Genomic DNA, 20,636 nt, shown 5'->3' with positions numbered 1-20,636 from the left:
CTGTTCTTTTCCCATCGAACGTCTTTTCATGTGTTTATTGGCCATCTGTATATTTTCTTTGGAAAAATGTCTGTTCGTATCCTCTGCCCCTTTTTTGATCAGACTGTTTTTTGTTGTTGTTGTTCAGTTGTCTGAGTTCCTTATATATTACAGAGATTAACCCCTTGTTGGATATATGATTTGCAAGTGTTTTCTCCTACTTGGTGGATTGTCTTTTAGTTTTGATCCTAGTTTCCTTTGCCTTGAGGAAGCTCTTTAGTCTGATGAAGTCCCACTTGTTTACTTTTTCTTTTGTTTCCCTTGTCTGAGAAGACATAGTATTTGAAAGATCCTTTTAAGTTTGATGTCAAAGAGTGTACTGCCTGTATTATCTTACAGGAGTTTTACGGTTTCAGGACTTACCTTCAACTCTTTGATTCATTTTGAGTTTATTTTTGTGTATAGCATGAGGTAATGGTCTACTTTCATTCTTTTGCAAGTGGCTGTCCAGTTTTCCCAACACCATTTATTGAAGAGACTATCTTTTCTCCATTGAATGTTCTTGGCAACTCTGTCAAAGATTAGCTGTCCATGTATGTGCAGTTTTATTTCTGGGCTTTCAGTTCTGTTCCCTTGATCTGTGTGCCAGTTTTTGTACCGATACCAAGTTGTTTTGATCACTATGGCTTTGTAGTACATTTTGAATCAGGGATTATGATGCCTCCAGCTTTGATTTCATTCTCAGGTTTACTTTAGCAATTCAGGGTCTTTGCTTGCCCCATATGAATTTTAGGATTCTTTGTTCTGTTTCTATGAAAAATGTCATTGAGATTCTGATTGGGTTTCATTGAATCTGTAGAATGCTTTGGGTAATATGGAATTTTCATTATGTTTATTCCACCAATTCATGTGCATGGAATCTCTTTCCATCTCTTTATGTCATCATCTATATCTTTCAATAATGTCTTATAGTTTTCATTGCATAAGCCCTTCACCTCCTTGGTTTAATTTATTCCTAGATACTTTATTCCTTTTGTTGCAATTATAAATGGAATTATATTCTTGATTTCTCTTTCCGTAAGTTCATTATTAGAGTATAGAAATGCAAACAAGTTTTGTAAGTTTTGTACCCCGCAACTTTACTGTAGTTGTTAATTATTTCTATTAGTTTCCTGATGGATCCTTTAGGGTTTTCTATATATAAGATCATGTCACCTGTAAACAGCAAGAGTTTCGATTCTTCACTCCCTGTTTGGATTCCTTTTATTCCTTTCTCTTGCCTAATTGCTCTGGCCAAAACCTCCAGTACTATGGTGAATAAGAGTGGTGATAGTGGGCATCCTTGCCTTCTTCCTGTTCTCAGGGGGACGGTGTTCAGTTTTGGCCCATTGACTATGATGTTGGCTATGTGTTTGTCATAAATGACCTTTATTCTGTTGAGGTAATTTCCTTCTATCCCCATTTTCTTAAGAGTTTTTATCATAAGTGGCTGTTGGATCTTGTCAAATGCTTTCTCTGCATCTATTGAAATGATCATGTGGTTTTTATTCCTCAGTGTTGACATGGTGTAGCACATTGATTGATTTGCGGATGTTGGACCATCCCTGTGTCCCTGGTATGAATCCCACTTGATCGTGATGTATGATCCTTTTGATGTGTTGCTGAATTCGGGTTGCCAATATTTTGTTGAGGATTTTTGCATCTATGTTCATCAGTGATATTGGCCTGTAGTTTTCCTTTTTTGTGTTGTCCTTGTCAGGCTTTGGTATCACAGTGATGTTGGCCTCGTGGAATATATTAGGAAGTGTTCCATCCTCCCTAATTATTTGGAATAGCTTGAGAATGATAGGTATTAAATCCTCTCTGAATGTTTGGTAGAATTGCCCAGGGAAACTTTTAATCCCAGGCTTTTATTCTTTGGGATGCTTTTGATTACAGGTTCAATCTCTTTCCTTGTGATTCGTCTATTCAGATTATCTATTTCTTCCTGGTTCTGCTTTGGGAGGTTGTAAGAGTCGAAGAATTTATCCATTTCCTCTATGTTGTCCATTTTGTTGGCATATAGCTTTTCATATGATTATCTTATAATCTGTTGTGTTTCTGTGATATCCGTTGTTATTTCTCCTCTTTCATTTCTAATTTTATTTATCTGAGCTTTCTCTCTTTTTTTTCTTTGTAAGTCTGGCTAGGGGTTTGTCAATTTTGTTTATCTTCTCAAAGAACCAGTTCTTTGTTTCATTGATCCTTTCTACTGCCTTTTTTGTTTCAATAGCATTTATTTCTGCTCTGATTTTTATTATTTCTCTCCTTCTGCTGACTTTGGGCTTTGCTACTTCTTCTTTTTTCTGATTCAGTTAGGATTACTTTGAGATTACTTAGTTGAGATTTTTTCTTGTTTGTTAAAGCAAGCCTGTAGTGTGATGAATTTCCCTCTTAATATGGCTTTTGCTGCATGCCATATGAGTTGGTATGGTATGTTTGCATTTCCATTTGTCTCCAGATATTTTTTGATTTTTCCTTTAATTTCTTGAATGATACATTGGTTGTTCAATAGCCTGTTGTTTAGTCTCCACATCTTTGTCCCTTTCTCAGACTTTTTCTTGTAATTAATTTCTAGCTTTATAGCATTGCGATCAGAAAAGATGCTTGTTATTATTTCAATCTTCTTAAGTTTATTGAGGCTTGCCTTTGTTTCCCAACATATGGTCTATCCTTGAGCATGTTCCATGCGCAGTTGAGAAGAATATGTATTCTGCTGTTTTTGGATGGAGTGTTCTATATACGTCTATTAAATCCAACTGGTCTAGGTTTTCCTTTAATTCCACTGTTTCCTTGTTGATTTTCTGTCTGGGTGATCTATCCGTTGATATGAGTGGAGTGTTGAGGTCCTCTACTATTATTGTGTTATTGTTAATATCTTCTTTTATGCTTGTTAATAGTTGCTTTATGTACTTTGGTGCACCTATTTATGGGCCATAGGTATTTATGTGTCATGTCGCCTTGGTGAAGTGTCACTTTAGTCATTATATACTGCCCTCTTTTGTCTCTCTTTACCTGCCTTATCTTGAAGTCTACTTTGTCTGATTTAAGTATGGCAACACCTGCTTTCTTTTGCTTGCCATTAGCTTGGAATATCATGTTCCATCCCTCCAGTCTGAACCTGTGTTTGTCATTGGAGCTGAGATGTGTTTCCTGGAGGCAGCATATTGTTGGGTCTTGTTCTTTAATCCATCTTGCCACTCTTTTGATTGGAGAATTCAATCCGTTTACATTTAGGGTGATTATCGATATATGAGGGCTTAATGCTGCCATTTTATCACTCATTTATCAGGTCTCCTGCATTTCCTTTGTTTCTTGTCCTGTGTATTTTGGTCTACCAATTGAGTTATGTAGTTTTTTATGTTGTGTTTTTTGTTTGTTTGTTTCCTTCTGATTTATTATTTGTGTCTACATTCTGCTTTTTTGTTTCGTTGTTACCATGAATTTTGTATTCAAAACCTCATAGATAAGATGCTCCATTTTCTGATGGCCTCTTATTTCATTAGACTAAACTGATTCAGTCCCTTTCCTTTTCCCCTCCTAGGTTGTTTTTCTCACATCTTATTCCATCTTGTGTTGTGAGTTTGTGATTAAAGTGACAAGATTATCTTTGTTTTTGGTGTTTTCCTTCTCTTTATCTTTAATCTTATACTTGAGTATTTGCCATCCTGTTCTGATGTACAACTACAATTTTCTGATTTCATCTACCTATTTATCTCCTTACCCTGTGTTTTGTAAGCCTTTTCTCCCTTTTTTTCAGGTATGAGGACCTTCTTGAGGATTACTTGTAGAAGGAGTCTCATGGCTATGATCTCTGTTAGCTTTCTGTTTATCTGGGAATGTTTTTTATTTCTCCATGCTATCTGAAGGATATTTTTGCTGGATAGAGTATTCTTGGCTGAAAGTTTTTGTCCTCCAAAGATTTGAAATTGTCATTCCAGGCTGTCCTAGCCTGTAAGGTTTCTGCAGAGAAATCCACTGAAAGCCTGATAGGAGTTCCTTTGTAGGTTATTTTTTCTACCTTGCTGCCTTTAGCATTTTTTCTTTGTCATTCTCTTTTGCCAGTTTCACTACAATATGCCTTGCAGTAGGTCTTTTTACATTGACATATTTAGGAGATCTGGTAGCCTCTTTCACATGGATTTCCATCTCCTTCCCTAGGTTTGGGATGTTCTCTGCTATTACTTCTTTGAACAAGTTTTCTGCTCCATTCTCTTTCTTTTCTCCCTCTTGAATACCTGTAATTCTTATGTTGCGTTTCCTAATTGAGTTGGACATTTCTCAGAGACTTTCTTCATTTCTTTTAAGTCTTAGTTTTCTCTCCTCCTCTGTTTGGAGCATTTCAACATGTCTATCCACAATGATTATGCTGATTCATTCCTCTATGATGTCCACCTGAGGATTCAGGGAATCCATATTTCTCTTCCATTGTGTCTTTCATCTCCATTATTTCTTATTGATTCTTCTTGATAGTTTCAATCTCTTTTGTGAAGTAGCTCCTGAACACACTGAATTATTTCTCTACATTCTCTTTTAACTTGTAGAGTTTTTTGGTGACAGCTACTTTGAGTTCTCTGTCATTTAGATTACATATTTCTTTGTCTTCAGGACTGATTTCTGCATACTTGTCATTTTCTCTCTATTCTGGAGATTTACTATAACTTTTGATACTGCTAGAGAGTGTGGCTCTGTTTTACTGCATCATGGTATTATTTGGTCACAGTTACCTCCTATCACCACTGGGTGGGGGTCAAGAGCCACATATTCTGAGTCCTCTGCATTTTGCTGAGATCCCAAGCACTGGAGTCAGGCCTGGGCGGATGGAGGGAGAGGCAGTTTCTTCCACATGCTCTCAGGAGTTTCTCCCTCTACCCTTGCTGTCTCCTCTCCTGTGGTGTTGGCTTGATGAGGTCATCCCTGCTTTAGTATTCACCTCAGTAGGGGCTTTCCCCTTGGCCATGAGGACCTTTGGGGATCTTTGGTGTTCCTGCAAATGAGTGTCCCCTCCCCAGTTCCTTCCCTCTTGGAGGCTGCCCATGGTTCCAGATCCTAGTCTTTTGGAGAGGGAGAAAAGTTTTCTCTTACTCTCTTCCACCTCCTTTGAAGGGAGTTCCAGCTTCTCTGCCCTCCATTGTACGGCTGTTTGTGTCCCCCAGAGTTCTTTTGTGTTGTGTTTGGATGCCCTCTGTTGTAGTATGAATGTCTTTTTGTTGTGCGGTGGAGAGGCGAGATTACCAGACAAGCTCACTCTGCCATGATGCTGATGTCCCAGAGTTTTAGTTTTGCAAGATGAAAAAAGTTTGAATTTTTGGAGCAAAGAGCCTGGAGCACTGGATCAGGGTCAGCCCACAATCTTCAGTTTTTGTGGTCTGGATGTCTGTTCTCCTGCTGACTTCTCAAACAATTGCTTGTGAAACAACTGCCATTTTGACACAGTCTGAGAGTTTGGCCCAGTCTAATGTTTAAGACAGCAAGGCTGTTTCTCTTGAAAGGCAGCTCCAACTCCATATTAAAATGGCTCCATTATAGTCGATTTTGACATTTTTCCCTTTTGATTGAGATCTTTCTTTGAAAGCATTGCTGATCAACTATTGGAAAGCATTGCTGATCAACTGTTAAAAAACATTGCTGATCAGTCATCATAGCATCCTCCATCCTTCATTTTAAGGAAAGCTCATTCCCAGTATGTCATGTCCCACACAAGGAGAAACACAATTTCCTTAAGAGCTTTAAGTCCTACTTGAGCAAAAACAGCACCAGAGCAGACACCATCATATTTCTTTAAGGGCAAATACTGTCTATAGTTCCTTGAATTTTCTCAGGTGAAGGCTCATAAGTGTTAGCAGTCATATAAATGCATTGAGTGATTATTATCCAAGTGGTATTCTTATAACATTGAGTTATGCACAGGAGACAGTTTTACAACAGTGAGAATTTCTATTATAATAAATAAAACACTAAGTTGAAACTGGAGAATAGACCCAAACCAGGCCATTCCTGAGGGTAGCCAGTTAAAGTGATCAAAAACCATGGAGTGTCAGTGGGCACAACATTTAACAATTCGGTTTGTGTTCAGATTTTGTCTAGTTCAGTTTTTATTTCAATACAGGTGTTTGCCAAGGAAGAGATACCAAGGAATAGAGGCGTTTACTGCAGGAAAAAGCCATCCTGTTCAGCTGGGAGATAAGCACAAAAAATTCTATTACCTAATACAAGTTGTGCAAGAGGATCCACAGACTTTTCTTTGGCAGCTATTTCTTTAGTGACAGATATAGCAATATCTGTCAGGGATTTAGAGAAATTTATGATCATATATTTATCCATGACGGTGCCTATCCTAGGAAATAGGTTTTTTTTCAATCTGGCAGCTGTGCTGGGGTTTCTACCAACAGGCACTGAACACCCTTGACTATGTGTGTAACTAATTTTACATTTTAGTCTGTGAAGTAAACTCAATGGTGATGCCCAATACAGAGTTTTTGATTGGTCACATAATGAAAAAAGTTTAACCAACAATCCAGTTGCATAATGACCTCTAGTTTGGTAGAAATTTAAACAATGTGATTTACACAGGCTTTTCTGCAAAATGTAAGAGAAGCTAGACCCTAAGGGAGTACATACCATGGAGTCATTATAATGAAATTGACAAAACCAAGGATTTGATTGGTCAGGCAAAGAATTCTAGACACTTAGGACAAAGAATTAGGAGAGGAATGGCAGAGAGATTGGTAATTAAATGTACTAAAGAATCTCTAGACTTATGTACAGAACGGTGCTCCTGAGGACAAACCCAACAGTCAGAAACATTTCCCCCTTTTTGAATAGATTGGGAGATGCAGAGAAGAATATTATTTTTCTAACAAAGAGAGAGAGATAAATCAGGTAAGAGACACATTGAGTAAAAGGCGTACAGTCCTGGTCCAACCGTTTGGGAAGAGCTGTCTGTCTCAGATGTCAGTTGCTTCTCCTCCTGTACAATTAGATTTGGAGTCCTCCGGAATTTGTTTAGCATCTGCACCAGCGTCTGATGACTATATTTTTGGTGGAGCCTTCTTTAGCTGTGAGATGTATCATCAAATTTGAATGCTTTCTAGTTCTGTATCAGTGTCAGTGGTTAGGAGCACTTGGTAAGGTCCTTTCCAGCGGGGCTTGAGAGCTTTCTTTCTCTGATGATGCTTCCAGAATATCCAGTCTACAGGCTCTAGACTGTGACCATAAGATCCTTTAAATTGGAATCCAGAGAAGCTTCTTTAACTTCTTGATCATACGCTTGAGTATAAGACATTAGAGAGTCACAGTAGCTTGTGTCGTACCAGCATAGGACAACAAAGGGTCTGCTGAAGATTGCATATCGGTAGACATTGATCTAATGGTGACTAATTTGTGTGGAGTGAGATGATGCTTTTGAAAGAGGTTACTTTGAACAATTAGTGTGACCAAAGGCATTACCTTAGCCCAGGGAAGTCCAGTCCACATGTATGTAACAAAGCCTCAAGGACAATGAACAGGACTGAAATATGACATCTACAAAAGTGCAAACATAGTTTTTCTCTTTACAATTACCCTCATTTTTGTACCAAAGAAAATCCCACTAAAACTAATTTGTTTATATTAAAAAAAATTGGCCTAATTTTTTATATAAGTAAAAATACTGACAGAGGCTTTCTGAATTCCTGAAGGATAAGGTAGAAAGAAAAAGTAAATGTTTTATATTTTTTCACAAAGGTATGTCTTACCAAATTTTTGATAGCTTAGGAAAAAGAATTCTTAAATTCTGGAAAAACAAATCATTTAGAGTATCTTCAGTTCACATAATCTCATGTAATTAATACGTATATCTTGATCATTTGTTAGGATATTTTGAAGCCGTCATTCTCTCCATTAAGTGTCTGTAATTACCTACCCAGTTCAGTGTTATGATGTGAAAGTTTTTCAGAAACCTGTATTGTAGACTGTGTCAAAATCTTTTCCATGAATCTCTCTGAAGGTGAAACATATTGCAAAAGCATCAAATAAACAATAACTCTGTAAATGACAAAAGACTTAAAATGGCATGGCTAAAGATTTGATTACAATAAAATTGACAATAAAATTTGATTATTCCTGTGACATATAATATTTTTAGGTAACTAGAATTACGGGAGATAACATATGAGGACATAGATTTTTAAAAATTTGGCACTGTATTTGGAACGTTTATATTAACAACATACACATATGAGGATATCCATAAAGAAAGTTTGTCTTTACTTGTTTGATAATGCTTCACATGTAATTTGACATATCAAATAAACATAATTAGATTGCCATGTCTGTTATTATGAGAAGAGAGAACAAATTCTCTGAGAAGTCCCATGGACTCTCTGGTAGTTCTCAAAGGTACTTGTAGGGCAAAAAAAGATTTTGCTTATGATTTAAATTTTTGGGAAGTTTGTTGGAAATATCAAAAGGCTTTAACACACCTGGTCAAATAAGATAATAGGTCATGATAAAACAATGCTTACTTATCCATTTAACTAAAGTGACAACAGAAGATGTCAAAGGCAAACACAGAAACTTAAACTGTAAAAAAAAAAAAAAAGGCTCTCTTAAAAGAAAGATTTCAGCTTTTTGAACATGGGAAATTATTTTGAGAAAACATAGAATCCCTGTATTTTTGGTAGACTTACATAAAATTAAAGAAAAATCTTTTATAACCTCTTTCTCAAGAGCAGGAAAACAACTGTCATTTTAAGAGAGAGAAAGGCAATTTCTAATTTTGTACCAGTTTACTGTTGATATTAAACCATTTACTTAATGAAATTAATTCCAAGCTTAGCCAACTTGCCCATGCACAAAACTCTTTACCCAAGGTGCCTCTTCCACAAACCTATAACTTTTCTTTTTTTTTTTTTACTTTCAGAACATGCCTTTTCCTCTTTCCCATAACCAGTTTTACTTTAGGACAAAATTTCTTTCTTAACAAAAAAATCCCTCCATCCCTTTTACCTTCTTTATTGAAAACATACATTTTATCACAGGATAAATTTTTAATGAGTCACAAGACATGTTCATTAATAGACGCAAACACCTTTTAGTTTTTCTGTAAAAAGAAGCAAAAAGTAGGTAAACCTATGTTTAGTAATTAATGTCTAATATTTTATCTTATTTGGAAATGATCTACTTACTCAATAAATTTTCATGGGTGTACATAATTTAGAAAAACTCTAATGTTTCAAGTTACCAAGAGATTTTGAAGTTATTTTTAAGTACATTTACCATAACACATAAAAACTTCACCTAAAAACTTTTTATATTTCTTATATCTATTTAGTTCACTTGTTCCTAATAATTATATTTAGATTGCCTACAAAAACTTGTGAAACATTAGACAAAATCCGCTATTATAAGTGATTTTTATAGCTAGCAAATTTTGTAACAAGGATAACATGAGCTTATTTCATCAATAAACCCAAGTAGAATAGACATGGAGTCTGTATCATACCCAATGCTGATAACTCAGAGAACATGCCTATTTCAACCAAACCAAGGAATCTAAATAAACTTTCATTTACCAAAAATTATTCTGTATCGCATTTACTTGCAAAACACATATGGGTTAGTTTCCGTTATATTTCTGAGAAGAGTAAAGTGCTCAATTCTTATAAGTGCTTCACCTTTAACGCAATTAAATAGAGCTCTTAAATTTGGTAATACCATCTAGAGGTAGAAAATATGTAAAATATTTACAACATACGTATATAGACACAGACAGATGTAAACACAAATCTTATAGCCTCCATTTAAATTTTTTTCTTAGATTTTCTAGGCAACTAGGTATACAGAAAGTTAAGTCTCTTCTATGCTGCATGAGGAGTATGTATCAATATAACGGGTTAGGTAGAGAATTGTGCAAGATAGTCCACATATAAAGATGTACTATTCATATATATACATAACAAAGTGCAGTGTTCAGTGCTACAATGAGTGAGAAAAATGTAGAAGCCATGGTGGAACAAGTTCTGAGAGGAAGGAATTCAGAATTGGTTTCTTTTCAAAATTGTCAACTTAAAATAAAAAATCTGAATGAAAATAAATTTAAAGGTTTCAAATGATGGTCTCACTATTTCAAATCATGCTTATTGCTACCTTACTTCAATTATAAGGACACATTCTGACAATTATTTCACATTTATTCTTTATAAATAAATGAACCTACATTGTTGATTTGACTTCCATATGACTTTCTTTGACAAGGAAGAGAGCTTAAGAGAGATCATCTATGAGCTTAATGTTAAAGAAGCGAGAGAGAAAAAAGCAGACTCTGACAGTTGTCTACTCAGCTTGTCTGATTAAACAGCGGGGTCACGGGGTCCTGTTGATCATCACTAACTGGAGTCGGGGAGACCTGTAGGGGGAGCTCTCACACCTTGTCACATGTCATCAATTACTCCAAACAAGAAGACACAGAAGCTTCAACGTCTGACAGAAAGTACAGCTACTTCACTTCTGAAGGGAGAGTTCTCTCTCTACCTGCCAGTAGCCCAGCCAATAAGAAACGCCGCAGCTCAGCCAACGAGAAGTTGTTGTCACCCCGAACTTCTACTTTCCCCCAATGAACTTTGTTTAGAATAGACCATCCTTACTCTCTTCTTTCATTATGAAAGCAAGCTCCTCTCCTTTCTTGTCTGGATTTGCCTGTGGTTCGCTACAGCATGCGCGTCCCAAATGGGAACTCTTTTGGCTATTCCAAAATAAACTCATTTTGACGGTAAAAATAATAAAATTAGCTTTAAAGTTGACAAAACTTATATTTCTATATATTTTATCCTGAATAATTTCAAATGATGTGAGACAAGAAAGGCCCGTTTGGTCTTTTTGTCCCTCTTTATAATGGCTGTTTTTAAATATGCACTTTTCAACTCTGATGAAGTAAGATTTCATATAAGATCTACTTTATGGAATGTATTAGATCAAGTGGAGACAAGCAAGGGATATGGTTGGGATGACAATATTACATTTTTAAAATAGCAAATAAAAGAAATGTGCTTTGGAGGGCAGATCTCAGAACTGCATTTGTTGGTATGCATCTAGAAGATAGAGTAAATGTTAGATATCAAGTTGTAATTAAAATATTGACACACTATACACCAAAGCTATCCAAATATTTAATAGTTTCACTTCTTATATACATTTATTTTATATATAAAATATTTTACATATATTTATATGTAATGTGTATGTTATCTATATTATCTGTATACTATTACATATATCTTGGAAAAAGAAGATTGTTATAGATGCCTGTCAAAACAAATATGTAAGGACAAAATGAAAGTGGTGGCTATTCAAAAAGAGTGGAAACTAGGAAACCCTTAGACGAGGCTTTCAATATCCACAAGGAACCCTCTGTTCTGTGAATGTTACAAAGTAACATCGATAACTCAGGGGCACTGGTTGGCCGGTTGCTAAACCACAGTTGTGTGTGTGGTCTGACCAGTAATCAGTTATCTAAGTAATTTAGTCTGTGTGCTGCGACCAGTCTTTGTTTAAAGGGAGTTGGCGGTAAGAAAATATGGAAGAGGAGTGGGGTATAAGTAGATTATAAAATCAAAATTGATTTTCCAATGATGATTGGGCTGATAAATGTTAGTGTCGTTTCTCCTGAGGCTTGTGCGTTAACGGAGGACTCAATAATATATTCTGTCTGCTTTTCAAAGGTGAGTTAGGGGGTTTATGGAACAACGACAATAAAACCAAAAAACTTTCATTTGGGAGCAAAGAAAAGGCATCAGGATTACCCAGTAATTGGAATTCACAGTGTGATTGCTTTGTTCTCAGGACACTGTTCACAGGGAGTTTCCAGTTGGAGGTTTGTTTTCTCCAACTTGAACATCACCTGGCCTCCCACAGAGACTATTTACGAAAAACAGGGCAGGTTAAAGGCTCAGGGACTGAGTAAAGATATACATTGTCTGTCACATAACATGAAAAAAAGGCTTGAAAGCAGCTTTGTTTCCTTTGCTAACCAACTTCCGAGAGCTGGGAGCCCTGCCAGTTCAACTCCTTTCTGGACAGGCCAGGGCACTTGTTAGAGTCTGCACTATAAAAATAACAATGTATAACAAAGTAGAAGAAATGACAAGCACTTGCACCTGTAGTTTGGATCCAAAAACAAAAGCTTGTTAAAACATCCCTAGGGTTTCCAACTCAGCTCTCCCAGGCATTTTGGAAAGTAATGAGGTCCCACATGGACATAAGGAGAATTTGGCAACATGAGATAAAAAAGAAACTTTGAGAACAAGTTTTAGGTTTGCCTCATGCAATTCTCATACACAATGGATGGACCTTTCGCGTCTGATTAAACTCGGTGTGTTTCTGTGTTGACAAGCATATTGGGAGTGGAAGGACAACAGTGTGCTCAATTTAAAGTAGTAGAACATCAAAATGAGCTCACTGGGTGGTTGTGGGCTCGTTTAACAACTATGCTCATGTTTCTTGAGGCTCTTCCGTACTTGATGATTGGCGGTTGGAATAAGTTCATCATTCCAAGGATGCACTGTTTTCTCCAACATTACCACTTATTTCAGTATCTTGAAGTCATCACTCCAGATTCATAATAGCTTTATTTCAATATTTTGACCATGTCAGCATTTATGCCAAAACTATCACTGAAATAAAAATATACTTGGGTATATTATTGGATGTAGAAATACATATTATTCAACTCTTTTACTTCATAAGAAGGTATTTGATTGTTTAAAGTTTACACACATTTCACTTATTCATAAAGCCCAAGAATGGAGGCTAGACTATTCAAAAACAAAACCCAACAAATGGTATCAATTTGGTAAAACATTCAGTCAAGTCAGTAAAAAATACAAAAATCATAGGATAGGATGAATTGACTTATTTCAGTCAGTACTTCAATTTCAGCACTCATGGAAGGAAAATTATTGATTATCTTGGAGAACTTCTAGGATAAGAAAAGTGCTGTTAGCTGTCTCTCCTTCCTACTGCTCTGGTAATGCACCAGCGCAAGATTAAATTCCTCGTCTTCTACGGGGGCTTCTACCTTCCCAGCTACTTAAAGACAGCGTTTGGATTGAAACATGTTTGAGGCCTCCCACAATCTCTGCACCCCCATTTTTTCTTGTGCTAATTTGAAAGAAAGTATTTGGATCCAATAAATGTTTAAGATAATAATAACATAATTATCATTATTATAACATTATATAACAGATGTTAATAATACTTCAGATAATTAATTATGATTTGGAAAGTCATACAATTTTCTAACATACTGTATGGCGCTTAGTCTTTGTGTATCTTATTAAAGGGTGCAAAATTCATAGCTAATTTTTATTACCCCTTACCTCCATGCGCTCTTCATTTTCTCCATATTATAACAGCTTTTTATATTTCTTACCTTCTTTTCTTTGTCACATACTGGGCAGATATCTCATTATTGTCTTCTAGTAAACTAAATTTTTATTGGGCTATGTTGATTCTAGAATGCATTCCATTTATTTTATTTTTTATTTCAGTGCATATATTTTACGTTTCCAAGATTCTGGTTTTGTTTATTTTGCATTCATTTTTCTCCTTTCATCCTTCCTGATTTGTTTCAAAATTTCCTGTTCTTTTAAAATAGAAGTTATACTTCTATTTCATTAAATTTCAAGTGTGCATGTGTATGTTGCAAGACTTTTCTTATCCACAATATAAATTCAACCTGTAACAAGTTCCTATTTCTATGGTAGTTTGGGGTTATTTTTTTTTTAACATTAGACTCAACTATTTGGATCTCTCTCTCTGTGTCACACAAATACACAGACAAACTCATTTACACATTATATTCTGTCTCCCACCATCTGTGCTTACCCTTTCTGTCTAGCAGCTTATAACTTCCTCTCAGCAGACGTCTGGGGTTCAAACTCAAACCTGGTTCCCATGATTCATGACTTGAGTTGTGTTCCCCATTCAGATATTGTGGACATAGCAGGTCCACAGCCAGAAGACAGTTTGTCTTATTTCCTTTGCAGTAATACTGAGCCTTTCTCCTCAAATTCCTGACCTCAAAACTTCCCATTAAAAGCTTAACCACAGATATCAGTTTGATTAATATGTATTAGCCCTTTGCAAAAGGCAAAAGCCCACCACGTCCTCCGACATCACATAAAGGGTCTTGCTCCAGTTCATCTCTATCTCTGGGAAGCTGCTGCCCTCTGCCCCAGTGACAGAGCCTGTAGTTCAGATCCACCCATTCTGCAACATTTCACCTGTTTCAGATCTGCAGATATATTTAACTAGAGTTTCTCGTCACAGAAAACTTTTCTCCAAACGTGTAAATACACATGTATTTGATATGCATACTATTAGTCTTTGGGGTGTGTCTGGAGCAGAAATTGTTTAAGATTCTTCCACAAGTTGGTCCAAATTTATGCACTTTTTTTGTCGCATCTACAGTAATACGTCCTCCATCATCTTTTTGCTTGTTTGGGATCCCACAACCGTTGATCATCATTCTGGTGAGAATAAAGTAATATTTTATTGCTGTCTATGGATTAGGTATGGAAGTGATCATCTCCTCCCGTATTTGTTAGCCATTGGACTTCCCATTGCTGTGAATGTTCAAATCAACTGCTGATTTCCGGTCTACTTTGGTGCAAATGTTATTGAGTGCTTGCCATATTTAGGTTATTTCTGGAACGCAGTGAGTGGATCATTTGCTTAACAGAAGCAGGTCTGTGTTTGCAAGTATATCGAGAGTGGGATGACAATAGTGTACTCGTTAATATGGTGAAGTAGAACCACAAGGTGAAGTCTCCTTAGTGGTTTTGTGCTGATTTTTGAAACTTTTAAAATTAAAATTATTTTAATTCTTATTATAAAATATATTGTACACACAGAGAATACATCTTATTAATATTTACACATTTAAAATAAAATGTAATAACCTGTGATCATCACATATATAGGAAATATACATCAGCAATCCATTCAAACCCCTGGTGGCCTCTTCCTACATTTCCCAGAGAGCTACATTTTTAAATTTGTTTCAGTCAATCCTTTGGTTTCTTTATAACCTTATCATAAGTGTTTGTATCCTCAAATACGTGTGTGCCTCTTTTGAGCTTTATATTCAAAGAATCACACTGAAAGTGTTCGTCTTTTCTTTTCCTGCCTTTTGTCCTGGGATACGCTGATGTGCTGATGTTTATAAATCACTTAAAATGATAACTTCTGTATAGTTTTACGTTGTTTAAACACAATCTACTCAGGTGTTTTCCTCTAATTTGCTGCAATTACAAATAAGAGTTCAATGAGTGTATCTAGACAAGTCTCCTTATGAAAGTAGAAATTGTTTTACAGTGAACACTTAAGACAAAAATAAATGATTGTAGAACTTTTACCAGGTAATTCCTGATTATTCTTCAGTGATTGCACAGATTTATGCTTCTCCCCCTAATGCATCCGAGTTCACTGTGTGTCACATCAGCATCCAAACCTGGTCCGTTCGCTCACTTGAGTATTTGACAAAAAAATAGCAGGTGTGGAATACTACCTAATGCTTTCATTTTCATTTCCATAATTATTAATTATACTCAGTGGTATTTGATATGTTTATTGGTCATCCACAATTTCTGTTACACTATTGTTCATTCCTTTTGCACACTTTTTTTCTAGTGGGTTGTTTGCCTTTGTTTTGATGGTTCCTAAAGATTTCATATATATTTGCTTGCTGATTCAGTCACTCATCCACCTGTCTAGGTGACCTTTCCCTTTGAATGGCTCTTAAACATCTCCGACATCATAAGTCCAAACCTGTATCCTGATCCCCCATCCCATACTGCCCCAGCACCTCCTTCCTCAGTACTTTGAATGGCAGTGACTTTTTTCAGCGCCTCAAGCCCAAAGCTTTGAGGTCACCCATGAGGGTTCTCACTGCACACACTCTGTGTCCCGTCCACCAGCTTTTCTGTTGGTTCTACCTCCAAACACACCCAGAATCTGGTGACGTCTCAGCACCTCCACAGCTACCACTCTGCTCTGAGCTGCTCATAACTTTCACTCGAATTTCTGAAATGTTTGCCTAATCTCCCTTCTTCAGTCCATGTCCCTCAGCAACCTACCCTCAACAGAGTAGCCCGAGTCCTATGTGAGAGTCAGATCATGGCACTCCCCAGCTCAAAGCCCTGCAACAGCTTCCCAGCAACCTTGGAGCCAAAGCCATGGTCCCCATGAAGGCCTCCAGGACCCTACCAGTGTAGGTCCTACTTACCCTCTGACCTCATCTCTCACTGCTCTCACCTTCTCCTCTTCCTTCCAACCAAACAGGCATCCATGTGATTCTAGAACACACTGTCCACAGTCATGCCTGAGGGCTGGTGCACTTGGAGGTTCCTCTTACTAGACTGCTCTTTCTCCAAAAATCTATGGGGTGAATTCCCTCATTTCTTTCCAGTCTGTGCTCCAAAGGTAGCTACTCAGTGGGGCCTAGCATGAGCTCCCCACTATCACCCCTGTCACTCTTGATTGGCCTCACTTTTGTCCCACTTTTCCTTTCACTGTAGCATTGATGATCTTCTAGCATACAATAGAATTTACCTATTTATTATGTTTACGTTTAGTATCTAATGCACCCATAAGCATTTTTGTCTTTGTTCTTCACTGATGCATCCAAAGTGCTGAGGACATTGCTTGCCATATTGTACTTGCATTCAACTGGGTAGATACTAGTTGAAGGACAAATAAAAGTCACGCATATAGAGCAGCGCACACAAGTGTATATGGTGATGAGTATAGGAAACTCGGGATCCAACTACTTAGGAATAAATTCGGACAACATTGACAGGCTCTCCCATTTGCTGTATTTTTGGGAAAATAACTGAAGCTTTTAGTTTCCTTATTGCAAAAATGAGGCTAAAATTGTATCAGTGTTGCCACGGAAAAGTCAGATGAGACCATAATTATTTTGTTTTCTAAGGCATTCTTTTGAGAAAGTTTAGAATTTTCTCTTTACCTTTTATGGTCTTAAACTTTACAAATATGCCCATGTGTAGATTTTTTTTACTATATTATGTTTGGCATTGCATATCAATTTTGAGGGGGAAATATAATCTTGCTTCAACTGGGAAAAAAATTTCATTATTTCTTCAAATATTTCTTCCTGTGTATTTACTTTATTTTGGTGATGCTTATTATGTTAAAGCAATTTGTTTACCTGGATGTTGTCTGAGAGGGTTACACTATGTGACAATTCAGCAGAATAATCAGTAACTGGTTATGTCTGTTCTGTTAATTAGCACTTTGTTTTAGTTATATATTCTTTAACAATTAATTTTTGTATCTGGCATTTTCATCCAGTTTTCCTTATACTTTTTTTCCCTTTGTGTTTCTTATAAAATCTTTATCCTTAACTTCCAGAACCTGTTTACTATTTGTTTTAAATTTTACTTTATGGTAAATTAATCATTTTTTATATGGCACAAGACTTTTGTTTTGTTTTACTTTATTTTTAGTTTGTTTTTCTCAGATATCTCCTATTTCCCCAGATATATTGCCTAATATTCCTGTAAATGTATTTCTGTGACTAAATATTAAATCCAGGCCACAATTTATGTCCCTTCTATGATATGTCTTCAGTCGTATCCTACAAGTTTGAAAAGCATCTCCTTCTTTTTCGTAACTCTTGATATATTTCTTTTTACGTTTTCCTAAACCTATAGCAACTTAGAAGACTTGTTCTCAATTTCTAAATGCATAATTCTTTCTTATTTTTTCCTTATAAATATTCAATTTATTTTAACTTATTTATGGGTTGTAATCAATAGTCATTTAATAAATTGTGTATTTGTGTAACTGAGTTATTCAAAATCTTTACATCTTTTGTTGTTGTTGTTGTTTTTTTTTTGCTCTATGAAGAAATTCACTTTAACACGCACAACTTTAAGACTTTGCATACGTTACAACAGTGCATTAGGGATACAAGCTGTAAAACACTTTCCATTCCTTTGGATTTTGCATATGATGGGTTTGCATCAGTCACTGCAGGTAGATTGAGCAAGCTTTGTTTTTGTGTTTGTTTTTTTAAACATGCATTCAACTAGATATGATTCTGAATAGATTAATACTCCCTTTTTATCACTATAGTTAGCTAAAAAATTGCCAGGCAGCCCACAAAACAGGATTTGCTGTAAGAACAACCCAGAGTCAGCTGGAGACTCATGGCGCTGGGACCTGCCGGGCGGGCCGCAGGAGTGCTAGCTAAGTGTCAGAGCATTAGGAAGAAAGTCCGGGCTGGAGGCGCCAGGCCTGCAGCACCAGCTGTGGAACCTCCATTATGTGACCGCACAGCTCCATCCTCAAACATTTGCAGGGTGATCACCACTGAGGGGGCACGTAGCTGTAGGTGGGTGTTCCGGGGGCCTGATATGTGGGCACCGTGACTGGGTGAGGGGTGACAGGAGTTGGGGAGTGGGCAGTCAGCAGGGTACCTGCTGACATCGCCATAGTGGTCCCAGCCACCATGCCCATGGTGACCCCGTTGCCTGTAGGTGGAGGGATAGGTGCAGGGTACACCGTCGCCGGCATGCCATTGGGCTGCACCACCGTGGTGTGGTGGACGACGTGAGGAGGTGCTGCGTACAGGGGTTGTGTGCAGTATGTGCCTTGCTGTGCGTATGGGCTCTGCTGGGGGTAGGCACTTCGCACGGGGTACACGGCGGTCTGGTAGGGGCTCGGGGAGGAGTATGGTGGCACTGCCTCACTGGTGGGGGAACAGGACACTTTGTAAGGTGTGCCAGGAGTGTAACCTGTTTGGAAGGTGGGGTTCGCTCCAGGGTACATGTTGGGGGAGTAGGCGGGAGCCGCTGCTGTGTAGCCCATGGGGAAACCAGCTGGATAACCAATTCCTTTGGCGTTTGCATAGGGAATCCCAGAAGAACCAGGGCTATAAACAGGATTCATGATTTCAAGAACATGACATCCACAACCAAGGCTAAGACAGGAGTCCAGATCAGCGCTGTCCAACAGCACTTTCTGCAGCGATGAAGCTCTTCTCCATGTGGGCCGTCCGATAAGCACCCATCAGCTAAAGTAACAATCGCTCCCCGCGCCACGCGGGCGGCCTGGGCCTCGCTGACCAGCTCGCCGGCTGGGGGAGCGCCGCGAGGCCTGCTCCGATGCGAGGCCCGAGCCGCCAGGGCCAGTCTCCACCGCCGCCGCCGCCGCCGCCGCCACGGGCCTCTCCCCTGCTCCGCGCCCGGCCCGCCTCTCCGCAGCCCGCGCGACCCGCCCACGCTGCTACATCTTTTGTTTTTATATATTCTTTGATATTTTTGTTTTTCTCCCAACATTGGAGTATGAAAATTACTTTATAAATGAATAAGTTGAAAGACTTATATACCGTCAATGCTCATATTTCTATCTTCATTTAACTGTTTTTTATTTATCACATATCTATATATTTATGAATGCCTTTCTCCATTTAGTCCATTTTATTTATTTTATTTGTTTCAAAGTGAATTTCAGACACTGGTACACTTTAGCCCCTGAACATCTGAGGATAGATATATAATATTAACTAACTAGAGTTGTTTGCTTATTTTTAAATTTTATTTCTATATTTTCAATTTAAAAAATTGGTATGTAAAACTACATATGCTATATTTTTACTTAAATACAGTCAGATACACAAATTTAAATGTACCACTCAATGAATTCTGGCAAATGCATACACCCACGTAGTGTGTTGAATTTATCCTGCAGAAAATTTCTTCCTCCTACACCCATTCCCGTTAATCCTTGCCCCAAACCCCAGAAGCTTCCACATTGTTCTGACTTTTTACCATCTTGGATTAGTTTGTTTTCTGGAAGTTTATACTAGTGGAGTTCTATGGCATCCAGTTTTGAGTAAGAATTCTGTCATTCTACATGTTTTTGAGATTCACCCATGTTGTTTGTATAAATACTTGATTTGTTGTTGTTGTTTAATTTAAACTCTTTTCTTTTGAGAATTAATTTTAGATTCATATGCTATTGTAAGATATAATGCAGAGAGATACTAAGTAACTTTTACCCATCTTTCCTCAAGGATGACATCTTATAAAACTAAAGTACAATAATTATAACCAGCACAGAGACATTGATAAAATTTCTCAATATTTCTCAGATTTTCCTAGTTTTACTTTTCTCGAAAGTATGTGTGTGGGTGTGTGCGTTTAGTTCTATGTAAGTTTATTATGAATGTAGGTTAGAGTGTCCTCCACTGTGGTCAAGATACAGATCAGGTTCATTACCATGAGAGTCCATCAGTTTGCCATTTACTGCCATACCAACACACCCTCCCCTAATTCGTGGAAATCATTAATTTATTCTCAACTCTATAATTCCATCATGAATTACATGAATTTATGTATATTACATAAATATTATATGAGAGGAGTTTTATACACTATATAATTTTTCAGGATTGGCTTTTTTTCACTGAGCATAATTGTCTGGAGATTCATTCAAGTCATTGAATGTAACAATTCCCAAAACTTAGACCATTTTTGATTAATTTGTTTTTATGTTGGAAATGGAAACATCTTGTATATTTTTTAACACTAGAAAAGAGGGGACTGGTGAAAGAG

At 37.2% G+C, this 20,636-nt stretch overlaps 1 protein-coding gene across 1 annotated transcript; it reads right to left on the bottom strand.

The window, feature by feature from the left end:
- Positions 1 to 17,932: 17,932 nt before the first annotated feature.
- On the bottom strand, positions 17,933 to 18,969 carry LOC139043171 (myelin-associated neurite-outgrowth inhibitor-like). The gene has a single exon (XM_070503452.1). The coding sequence runs from the start codon at positions 18,967 to 18,969 to the stop codon at positions 18,385 to 18,387; it is 585 nt and encodes a 194-aa protein (XP_070359553.1). The 3' UTR covers positions 17,933 to 18,384.
- Positions 18,970 to 20,636: the final 1,667 nt, after the last annotated feature.

This window comes from Equus asinus, unplaced genomic scaffold (genome assembly GCF_041296235.1).
Source record: "Equus asinus isolate D_3611 breed Donkey unplaced genomic scaffold, EquAss-T2T_v2 contig_193, whole genome shotgun sequence".
In the NCBI taxonomy this organism is placed as follows: Eukaryota; Metazoa; Chordata; class Mammalia; order Perissodactyla; family Equidae; genus Equus; species Equus asinus.
Note: the sequence above shows the minus strand (reverse complement) of the source record. Positions and strands in the feature narration are given on the sequence as shown.